At 41.8% G+C, this 12161-nt stretch overlaps 1 protein-coding gene across 8 annotated transcripts in view; it reads right to left on the minus strand.

Annotated features, from left to right (window-relative positions):
• The window catches only part of KANSL1L (KAT8 regulatory NSL complex subunit 1 like), a 321832-nt gene that overhangs the window by 106174 nt on the left and 203497 nt on the right, over positions 1 to 12161 (minus strand). For all 8 annotated transcript variants that reach the window (XR_004539416.1, XR_004539417.1, XM_033944251.1 and 5 more), the window contains one exon: positions 7992 to 8116. Coding sequence is in view for 6 of the 8 variants with exons in the window: in XM_033944251.1 (XP_033800142.1) it covers positions 7992 to 8116 (125 nt within the window). In the remaining 2 variants the exon portion in view is untranslated. The remainder of the gene's footprint in view (positions 1 to 7991; positions 8117 to 12161) is intronic.

Here is a 12161-nt window from a genome sequence, read left to right on the forward strand (position 1 = left end):
CCTGCAGAGGTGAGCTGCTACTATCATCATCACCTTGTAAAGTCCTTGGCCAGTCCGAAAGGGAGTACTACAAACTGGTAAGGTCAGTGGAGGACATGACATTTTAGATATCTTCTGTGCTCCTGAAAGATGGGAATGTGCTGATAGGCCTCTGTTAAATACAGGGAGGCTAGAAATTCCACCGGAGCTACTACTGCAATGACTGAGCGTACCATCTCCATGTGGAAGTGAGGAACTCTCAGTGCCCAGTTCACAAACTTTGAGCCAGAATGGGCCTCCAATCTTCTTGGGCACTATGAAGTATACATCTGCCGAAGCATGATTCTGCTTCAGGGACCGGTTCTAACGCGTGTATGTCCAAGAGGTGTCACATCATCACTTGGACTTTGACCTCCTTTTCTGGTCAACCTGCTGGGGAATTGAAGAAAAGATCTGGAGGATGGTGAGAAAACTATCTTGTGCTCCTCCTGAATAATATGCAGAACCTAACGGTCTGATGAGATCTGTTCCCATTCCCTCCAGAATGTTACATTACATTACATTACATTACGGATTTCTATTCCGCCTATACCTTGCAGTTCAAGGCGGATTACAAAAGATTTGACTGGACATTTTCCAGTGAAGATACAATTTTTTTTTTTTTTTTTTTGTCAGAGGAGAGATAGCTGGATAGATTCCTAAGGGGATTTAGGGGTTGGATAGTAAAATGATAGTGCCAAACTGTGTGATATAGACAAAGAGAATGTAGTTAGAGTAGGTAAGATTACCATCTATTTTAGGGGTCTGTTTGCTTGGAGGTGTTTAGGTGGGTTATTTGGGGAAGTGATATCTTGAGGTAGGTGAAGAAGGGTTAAGATATTTGGATGAATTTTTTGAAAAGCAGGGTTTTGATTTCTTTTAGGAATGTTTTGAAGTCGTCCGATGTTGTCAGCAGATTGGAGATGGAATGGTTGAGTTTTGCTGCTTGTGTTGCCAGAAGGTTGTCAAACATTTTCTTGCGTAGTGTGCCTTTGAGTGGGGGAAAGGCAAAAGGGTTTGGGGTTCTTCTGTGTCTTGAGTTGGAGATCTGGATTAAGCGGTTGTTTAGGTAGGAAGGGGAGGAGCCGTATAACGCTTTGAATAGTAGGCAGTGGAATTTGAACTGAATTCGTGCTTGTATGGGTAACCAGTGGGAGTCTAAGAAGGCAGTTGTTATGTGATCATATTTTCTGAGTGAGTAGATCAGTCTGAGGGCGGTGTTTTGTATGGTCTGGAGTCTTTTTATCATGGTGGCTGGACAAGGAAGATAGAAGGAGTTACAGTAGTCCAGCAGACCTAAGACTAGGGATTGGACAATTAGTCTGAATTGTGCTGGGTTGAAGAATTTTCTGATTTTACGTAGATTTCTCATGGTTAGAAAAGCTTTCTGGGTCGTCTTGTTGATTTGGGACTGCACTGTGCAACATCTGTCTATTGTAACTCCTAGGAGTTTTAGTTCAGGTTGTATAGGGTATTTGGTGTTTTTGATTTTCAGTTCTGCGATGGTAGGTGTTTTGGCCTGTTCGAGCAAGAGGAATTTTGTTTTTTCTGAGTTTAGTTTTAGTTTGTGATCCATCATCCATTTTTCTACTGTATCTAAGGTTGTTTCCAGCTTTGTTGTGGTGGTGGTATCTGATGGGTCGAAGGGGAGGAGTATGGTGATGTCGTCTGCGTAGCTGAAGGATGTGACATTTAGGTTATCTAGAGTGGCTCCTAGGGAGGAGAGAAAGAGGTTGAAGAGTGTAGGTGAGAGTGGTGATCCTTGTGGAACTCCGCAGGGGTTTGCCCATGGCTCTGATTTGATATCATTGTACTTTACCCTGTAGGTTCTTGATTTGAGGAACCCTTGAAACCAATTATAGACTTTGCCTGAGATCCCTATGGTGTCGAGTATTTGTAGTAATAAGGTGTGGTCAACTAGGTCAAATGCTGCGGAGAGGTCAAGTTGTATTAACATCATCTTTTTTCCCTTACTGATGTGTTGCCGGGCTGTATCTAGAAGTGAGACAAGTAGTGTTTCTGTACTATGGTTAGTTCGAAATCCTGATTGTGTGGGGTGGAGTAAGTTGTGTTTTTCCAGGTAGTTAGTGAGGTATTGAGCTACTAGACCTTCTATTATTTTAACGTATATTGGTATTGAAGCAATAGGTCTGTAGTTGGCGGGGCTGTCTATTGGGCCTTTGTGATCTTTCATGATTGGGGTGATTAAGATCTCTCCTAGGTCTTGTGGGAATTGGCCTTCTGTCAATGTGGTTTGAATCCATAGCATGAAGATGGTTTTGAATGTGATGGAGGCGTTTGATAACAGGTAGGTGGGGCAATTATTTAGGTCGCTAGAGGCATGGCTGTATTTATTGTATAGTCGGTTCATATCCGACCAAAGAAGGATTGGGAAGTTGGACCAGCTTCTGTCTGCAACAATGGCTTCCCCTGTTGATGGGTTTGTTGTTATCTTTTCGAGATGGGTGTGTGTGTTGATGAATGCGGTTCTGATGTTGGTGATCTTGTTTTTGAAATGGTCTGCTAGGTGGATTGCTGTCGGTGGGTGGATTCCTTGAGTGGCAAGGTAAGGTTTGGTGTCAGTGAGGTTCTTTACTAGGTTGAATAGCTTTTTTGTGTCTGGGGTTTTGGTGCCTATCATTTTGGAGTAGTAGGTTTTCCGTTTTTCCTTGAGTTTGGTTTTGTATTGGTTTATTTGAATTCTCCATGCTGTTTTAGAGTGTTCTGAGCTCTTATTTTTTTTCCAGTCTCTTTCAAGTTGTCTGCAGAGCTTTTTTTCTTGGAGAAGTTCGGAGTCGAACCATTTATCAGAAGGTCTGCATATTTTAAATTTTAGTTTTTCTGGGGCTAGCTCATTCAGGATGGTTTCACTTATGGTTCGCCATTGGGATGTAAATTCGTTGGGGGCGTGATCTGCTTTATCCCAGAATGTGGAGGGTTCGATTTTTTGGCGTGCTTTGAAGGAGGTTTTTTTTGGAGGCTTTGAGGCCAGTTGATGTTAAAGGTATATTTATAGTGATCTGACCAGAGGGAGGGGTGCCAAGTCCCATTTGAGATATGGATTTCGGGTTTGTGAGGGTGTTGGGTCATGTAAGCAGCGACATCTAGTTGGTGGCCTTTTTCGTGTGTGGGTTGGGGGTTGAGGATCTGGTAGTTCAGTGCTTTGAGGTATGAGAGAAAATTTATTACTTGATTAGAGGTATGATCTTCTAGATGGAGGTTTAAGTCTCCTAGGAGTAGGTTATGAGGTGATGTTATGGAGTTCTGGTAAATGAATTCTTCGAGAGCTTGTTTGTTTTCATTCCATTTTCCTGGTGTTGAGCAACAGGATGCATGTTAATGTTCCTATGAGAGAATCATCGGATAGTTGACAGGCTAGGAGATCTAGGTGGGGGGTGGAGTGCTTGTCTTGGGTCTTTATATTAATGTTGTTTTTGAGTATGATGGCTAGACCTCCACCACGTTTTTTTTTTCTGTAGATCAGTTCTATTTTGTAACCTGGTGGGCAGAGTTCTGTGATGGTGGGATCGGATTCTGAGGTTAGCCAGGTTTCGGATAGGAATAGGCAGCTTAGTTGTTTTTTTAATTATCCAGTCCTTAATAAGGTTTGTTTTTGTGCTTATTGATCTGATGTTCATATATGCACAGGATAGTGAGGTGTTGTGTGTTTGGGGAATGGGTGAGAGGTTTGGGTGGAGGAGATTGTCTTTGGTTTGTGGATGATAGTTGTGGTATGCTGATTTTGGTTTTGGGGGTGGTCTTTTTCCCCAGCTGGTTGGTATGCTGATGTGGTTGAGTGAGGAGCAGTCTATCAAATTTCTGGGCGAGTATAGTTTTCTGGTAGGTAGAGGGAACCTAAGGGATTCTGTTAAGGTTGGGATAGAGGATGTATGATATCCTTCTGTTATTCTGTTGGTTAGGAGTAGGAAGAGCAGTAAATGTAGGAGTACGCTTGTGGAAAAATTAGGGGGCATAGTGAATTTTTGTAGGGTGCAGGAAAATCTGCAGATTAGTGTTTGGTGTGAGGTGTGAGATTCTGAGAGGAGAAGGGAGGTTGGGGAGGAGGGGGCGTTTTTCTTCCCCTCTGTTCTGTTGCGTCTGTAACCCTCAGTAGTGAGTTCAGAGCTGGGTAAGTGCTATCAATGTTATGTAGGGATAAGGAGAACTAACAATGGGATATAAGAGTATCAGCTATTGCAATTTGTCTATGCTTGTCTGGTTATTTTGGAGATAAACAGTACTATCAACTTATCAGGTTATATGGGAGACATACAGGTTATTATGGAGATAAACAGAACAATCAACTTATCAGGCTATTTGGAAGGAATATAGAGTTTGCAGATACTGTCAAGAATCTACAGGATTGTCAGCATTGATAGGTGCAGATTATAGAGGACGATTTTAGTGGATTGAAGTACTTATCATAGCGTTTTGTCGCTTCAACAAGTGTCACTTCATGAAGGCGCACACTTGCTGTTTTCTTTTGAGGAGATAGGCCCCCGCTGGTCTCGGGGGGGGGGGGGGGGGGTGGCGGACACGGTTCAACGCCCCTGCAGGATCGGTCTCCTGCCTCGTTTCCTGTCTGCCCGCTGGATCGGTGCTGAGAGCAAGTGCTCCGCTGGATCGGTTGAGGGAGATAAACAAGCAGCTCCCACGCTGCTCTCTCTGCAGAGAAGCCCCCGCTGGTTTCGGGGGAGGGGCGGAAACGGCTCAACGCCCCTGCAGGATCGGGCTCCTGCCTTCAGTGTCTGCCTGCCCCGCTGGATCGGTGGAGGGAGATAAACAAGCAGCTCCCACGCTGCTCTCTTTGTAGAGAAGCCCCCGCTGGTTTCGGGGGAGGGGCGGAAACGGCTCAACGCCCCTGCAGGATCGGGCTCCTGCCTTCGGTGACAGCAGCCATCCGATGTGAGGAAGGGTGGCTGTCGACCTGGCATCATTGTGGCTTTTTGTTGGTTGAACTACCATGGGAAACCAAGGGTTGCTTGCGTCTCTAATTGGAAAATCTGTCTGGACACTTGGAAGGACCTCTGGGAAGAGGAACCGGAGGAAAACTGGTGGGATTTCTGAGAGGAACAAAAATTTGCCTCTGCCGCCCCTGACGGGATGACGATCAATGTTGGTCGGAAGGGACTTGGGATGGCGATCTGCCACACTGGCCATAAGGTCATCCAAACTTTTGCCAAAAAGCATCTGTCCCTTAAAGGGTAATTTGCTGAGAGTGGCCTTGGAAGCTAAATCACCTGCAGACTGCCTGATCCAAAGTGTTTGGCAGGCAGACACGGAGTAAGCGGAAACTTTGCTCATGACTTTATTGATGTCATAAAGAACATCAGCCACATAATCCACTCCCTCTATAATCATGTGGAGACAGATGTCTCCTAGCGCCGAAGGACTAGTCCGCAATCTTGTATGACAGGTTCGTGCCATGAAGGAGGCAGCTGCTGCCTCTTTGATACCCAAACTGTCTTTTAAGAACCACATCCACCTTATGATCCTGTGTGTCCTTCAGCATCACTCCTCCCTCACTAGGAAGGGGGTGCATTTGGTTACTTGAGCTACTGCGGAATCCACTTTTAGGTGTTGGAAATCCAGAGCCATAGAATAAAGACTAAACATTAGCCTTGGCCACCATTAAGGAGCCCTCAGGCTCCTTAATGGTCAGTTACTAAGGTCAGTTACTAAGGCGGTGATGTCTGGATAAGCCAGGAAAAAGGTGGTCTGTGCATTAGTACACTGAGAAGTGGAGGGCTGTTGAGAGTCCAGATTCAATGTACAGAGGGTTTTAGAAATTGATCATCTAAACTGCCAAAGAAATAAATACTTTAAAACGCCGAGTGACTGGTGATCATAAAACACTCACAGTTTAAAAGAACAATGATGCTCTTCGAGCTACGTGGCTGTGAGTGAAAGACACATTGATTGTATTTAAGGTTTTATATTTCTATAGATATTTAATAAACTCATTTTTGTTCAAGGTTAACGTGTACTGTTCCTTCCCCACTTTTCTACTCTTTGATCTTCTGGCTGCTGTCAGGCGGACCCCCAACCACAGACTCCAACTCCCGGAAATCCATGCAACACGTCAGAGGGAGGAACTTCGCAGCTGGCTCCAAATACCCAGAGGGTTCTTACACAGGGGCCACACCACAGCCTGTGCTCAAACCTCTGATAAAAATCAGCAGGCGAGCATACTTCCAGGGAAATGGACCCTAAGCTCCTGAAGGGACATATAACAGACTGGCTCCACAGGTAATCAGTGCAAGATTTGCCTGTGAGCATCAGTTCGCCCACGTGGGACTGTATCCTTTCTGCAGCAGAGTAAGCCACTGTCACACAGAATCAGTGTCACTTCTGAGCAACGAAGTCATACAAAAAAAACAAAGCCCGACAGCAAAAATACCTGAAATAAAAAGAAAGCAGAGCAGATCAGAACATATCTTCTGAGTTTGCTTACACAAGGAAGAACTTTAAAGAGGGAGCTGTTCTCTAGTGCAGAAGGGAAGGAGTTGGAAGATTTGAATGACACCTTTCTGCAAAGTTCACGACTAGGGAGGAGCAATAGCTACAGTACGGAATTTTATGCAACAGAAAAACCCCTTAAATTCACTTAAAGTACATATGAGGAAACACCATATTATCTCCTACTTTTATTAAGCAATATTTAAATTCTTTAAACAGCTATAAGTTCCTCTTTTGTGAAAGGTAATTTGTAAGCATTTCAAATAAGATTAAACTAAACTAAAGCTTGAATTTATAGACCGGGCCATTTTCATATAATAAAGCTTGACATGGTTTACAGCAAATTAAAAGTTTAAAGAAATAAACTCCTGAAAAATGCTACTCAATTGCAGCAATACAACCTTAAGTTTTTCAGAAACTATAACTGGAGCAGTATATATGGGAACAGAAAAAGAAAGTGGGGAAGGGACACTAGTCAGACCACTGTGTGAACAATTATATTTATTTAAATGATAAAATTTCAGTTAAAATTCACACAGATATATACATCAATAAAACAAAATATGACAGGCATGTAAAATCCCATGTAATAGAGCATATACTAGACCCCAAAGTCCTTTGTAATAGTGCATATAATGGACTTTGGTGTCCAGTATATGCTCTATTACATGAGAATTAACATGCTTCCCACGTTTACTGATTTATATATCTGTGCAAATTTTAACTGAAATTTTATTATTTAAATAAATATAATTGTTCACACCATGGTCTGACTAGTGTCCCTTCCCCACTTCCTTTTTCTGTTTCTATAGTTTACCCTTGGTGTTGTTTTTCCTTTGTATTGTTTGATGCAGTATATATGGGGGTCATGCATTTGATATACCACTTTGTGGTACAACAAAAATGGCTTACATATATACAGTTGAGAAACCATCTAGGAGTTAGTGTTTGCTACTTGTACTTTTGAATTATTATACATTGTGAAATTACAACTCTCTTTCATAGAGAATGAAGGAAAGAAATGGGAATATGAAGCAGACATTTTGAAAGTCCAATTATTAGCATGATTCTAAAATGGATTTTCTTACATTTTCTCCTGCTTTCTCGAGGGAATGTGATGTGGTAGGTATGGGTGCGTGTTTAGTATCCTGATCAAACCAAATGTTCAATACACATCAGAGGGTTCAAGGTAAAAGTTTAAAAATGTCCTGGAAAGCATGTATGCTCCAGTAGTTCCACATGGAATGCCTTGTAAAATATTAACTAGGAGAAGCACATAATTTTTCAGTAGAGCTCTCATACCACAAACAATATTTTAAAACTACCTCGCTCACTTCTCAAGCAATGCAAACTCTATGAACCAGCTACTAAAGTGTTCAGATTCCCTGGCACCTTTATTTCAAAACTACACCAGAATATGCTAAAATTAATCTGCCTGATACTTGTTTTAGTAAACAGCAAGAACTACACCAAAGACATTCTTTATTAAAAACAGTGAACAAAAGACAACAAACCTTGGAGTAAGGATTTCTTTGTACTGAAGTTTTTCAACCTTGGAGGGTGCAACCAATGACATGGGAATTACAATGTTGTCAATATCATAAGAGCTTTCACTTCTTAATCTGCGTCGCATAGTACCCTGTTCAGAATGGGAACAAGAAAAATGGAAGATGTTTTGTTAACTGCACAATACATGTGGGTCCTATGTTCCCTCTAAGATAAACACATGAGCAAATGCTCATGAATTCTAAGAGCGTCACTCACAGATTTTACATGGTTGCTCACAAAAATATTTGCAAATTTGGAAAATGATTGTTTTTTTTAAACTTGATCACATGAAAATTTTTTTTTTAAACTTGTTGCTCGCATGAGAAATAATTTGCACGCACTCAGTCAAACCTTAGAAGGAGCATTAGTTATATCTAGAATAACCGAATAGCAACAATGGCATATTTTAACTTCAATAAAAAATCAAATTACAGTATGAGTGCATTTACCATTTAATTTTCATAAAAATCTTTTTTTTTTACATGACAATATCTGGATTTATCTTTTGTGTTATAATATACCCTTACTCTGGTAAAATTCAAAATGCATGGCTATTCTGAAGACCACATTACAGCTCTGCAAATTTCTTCTATGGAGGCTGATCTCAACTGGGTTTCTGAGACAGCCATAGCTCTGACATGACCCACCAGAGAGGGCCCAACCAGGGCATAAATGAAGAAAATGCTATCTGCTAGCCAATTAGAAAGAAAAATAAAGATTAGGTTCTTACCTTGATAATATTCTATATGTCTCTAGTGGTCCTAAATGCTAGAGTTTTGCATTTGAACCTGCAAGCTGCTTGCAGAATGCTGTCAATCATCTTTTGAGCTCCGCCTCCTTCCCAAGAAGCTACTCTTGTCCCTCAAGTTTGTACAAAAGTAATCAAGTAGCACTAACAACCATCTTAATCAAAAGGAGTTCCCAACACTATAATTCAGTTCTGCTCTATAACAAACATATCCATTACGATTATGACAGTCAAATAACTGATCAAAACAGGTACAAAAACTGTGTGCAACCATCACTAATCTAATATAGATCTCATAGATACTCATGGAGTTTACCACCCGCTTTGTGCTGCATTCCCAAACAACCCGACTCCGAGAAGACTTAAACCAGATATTAAATTGAGTGGGGTTTTAAGGGGGGGGGGAGGGTTTAATATCCTTTCAGTTTGTCTGGGAAACAGAAAATTCTCCAAATTCAGACTGATCTTAAGACAGAAGGCACTGACAAGAGCGGGGCTTCAGGATCACTAGACACATCTACAAGAAAGAAGATTGAGGTAAGAACCTAATCTTTCTTTCTAGTGGTCCTGAATACTAGGGTCCCCGGAGTCTAGGGTAGGCCCGCTGAGCCTGCCTTCAAAACTGAGAACTCGTAAGTGGCATCTTTCCTGGCTGCTACGTCCACCCTGTAGAACTTGGAAAAGGTATGAGGGGTAGACCAAGTAGCTCAAGTCTCTGAACATGAGGTAGCGACTCCTCTAGTGGAGTTGCTTTAAATGTGATCGGAAGCTGCTTACTGCAGCCGTTATACACAGAAGAAATAGCCATTTGAATCTATCTTAAACTGAGGCTTTAGACACCTGCCTCCTATTCTTGTTATGGCTGGTAGGAACAAAAAGGTGATCTAATCAGTGGCGTACCTAGGGTATGTGGCACCCGGGGCCCATCATTTTTTGACACCCCCCCCCCCCCCCATGTAAAAATTTTATTTTTATTTTTTTTTTTGCAATAACCATGAAATGGAATAAATGGTCAGAATAGAAACAGGCAGTGAAAATTTTCTTTTATTGAACCTCATATATGTAACCATTATTCCAAACATAACATAACATAAATTATGTCTAAATTGTCATGACATTAGAAGTACATATGGAGTAGTTGCAGGTGATGCTTGGGACAGTTCTGATTGTGTTAATTCGGTTTTATGTGTTTTTTGAATAGAAGGGTTTTTATTTCTTTTTGAAGGTTTTGCAGTCTGTGGTTGATATCAATTGGTTGTAGAGTTGGGGGTCGAGTGTTGCAGCTCGAATGGCTAGGAGGTTGTCGAACAGTTTTTTTCTTTTGACGTTTTTGGTTGGAGGGTGTGTGAATGGTGCACAAGTTCTCCTATGTCTGTTTGAAGTGGATTGAATTATTTAGCTGAAGAAATTAGTTACCCCCCATTCCACACACATTAATTCTCTTCCATTTTTGTTCCCATTATAAAAAACACTGATAAGTTCCCAGAAAAAAAATACATTAAAATAAGAAGTGAAAACAAAGGCCCCTACAGATGAGAACATAACATAAGAATAGCCTAACTGGGTCAGACCAATGGTCCATCATGCCCAGTAGCCCATTCTCATGGTAGCCAATCCAGGACACTAATACCTGGTCAAAACCCAAAGAGTAGCAACATTCCATGCTACCGATCCAGGGCAAGCAGACACTTCCCCCATGTCTTAATAACAGATTATGGACTTTTCCTCCAGGAATTTGTCCAAATCTTTCTTAAAACCAGCTACACTATCTGCTTTTACCATAACTTCTGGCCACTTCATTTTTAAGTTTAGATCTTTCCTTTCAAACAGAGACCTTGCTAGATGTCAAATACAGCACAAGGTAACTTCACATGGACTTAGCTGTGCAGGAAATGTGAATCTCCTCATACACCCACCATATAGTGCAAAAATGTGCAAAGGTCTGTTTTTTTCTTTCGATCACTACATAGCCTAATGCCACACAAGCAGCGCTGTTACAAACATATTCTGTAGGTCAATGCTAAGTATAACAAAGTTTCCTTCCTTGGACCAGAAGGAGATAAACCACTGGAAGAGATCCCAAAACAACACCCAAAGACCCACTCAGTGTGTGAATCAGTTGAGTGGAGTGGACTAACTGGGGGGTGGAAATGGGCCCGGAGTTTGCTCAGCAGAATTTCCCAGACCACCTCTTCCTCTCAACACATTGACACGCTGCCACCATCACCACTAGGAACACCTCACTGGGTAGGCCAGCTATGCTATAAACTTTATAAAACACATTATTATATTTTCTTATAAAGCACATATTTTAACTGACCTCTCTGACATCCTCAGCCTTTCCATTCACAAAAATAGAAGGAAGAAAAGTTCCCATTTCCTGCTGTCTCATGTCCCCGGCCTATACAATATTTTTTTTCTGCAGACCCTTCAAAAGTCTGACCAAATCCTCGTTTCACTTGCATTATAAAGTACTGAGGATGCCATCTCTCCCCAATCCCAGGTCCTAAAGTCTAAGACAGTAGCGCAAACTAATGCTGCCAGATACAGGAAAAAAAAATTTTGATTCGATTCAGCCCTATTGAATTGGTTTTTCAATTCGATTTTCCTGCCCAGTTGGGTGATTTTTTTCAAAACTCCTGGTGGGTTTTATAGCTTTTTCACCCCCTTTGGCTTCTCCTAACCACACTGGCGCTGTGGTGTAAATAAAATAAAGAAACAAAAAGGACTTTTCCTCTTTCTGTTAAATCCTAGCTCACGTTTGCAGTCCAACACCAGCTCTGGCAGGATACACATTTCAAATCTGACATGTTATAATCACAAAACAGAAAATAAAATTAATTTTTCTACCTTTTGTTGTCTGGTTATATTTCAAATCTTGTTGGTCCAAGGCTCTGGTTTTCTTCTGATAACTTGCTTGCCAGGGTCTCCTTCTTTCTGCATGCTAACCATCCATCTGCCAACTCTGTCCTCCCTTTCCATTTCCCTTCCCTTCCCAGGAAGTCTGGTATCTTTCCTTTTTTTCATCTCCCTCCACAGATCCACCTTTTCTTAAATACCCTTTCATCCGGCATCACTCCCTCCTTCCCCACCATCCCAGAGTCCACCATCTCTCCGTTTCTTTTCCTAATTACCCTCCTATCCAGTATCTCTATCCCTCCTCCACACCATCCCTTGTGTCCAATTTCTCTCCCTTTCTGTTCCTTCCCTCCCTAAATCCCATGGTCCATCATCTCTCTCCCTCTCCTCTATTTTCAGACCCATTATTTCTTCCCCCCCCCCAAAGTTTGGCATATGCATGTCTCTTTGAACACCCCCTTCCCTCCGTGTACTTCTAAATCATGGTCCCCCCCCAAAGGCCTGTCCCCCCTTAAAGGTCTGCCTGTCC

Source organism: Geotrypetes seraphini, chromosome 5 (assembly GCF_902459505.1).
Source record: "Geotrypetes seraphini chromosome 5, aGeoSer1.1, whole genome shotgun sequence".
Taxonomy (NCBI): domain Eukaryota; kingdom Metazoa; phylum Chordata; class Amphibia; order Gymnophiona; family Dermophiidae; genus Geotrypetes; species Geotrypetes seraphini.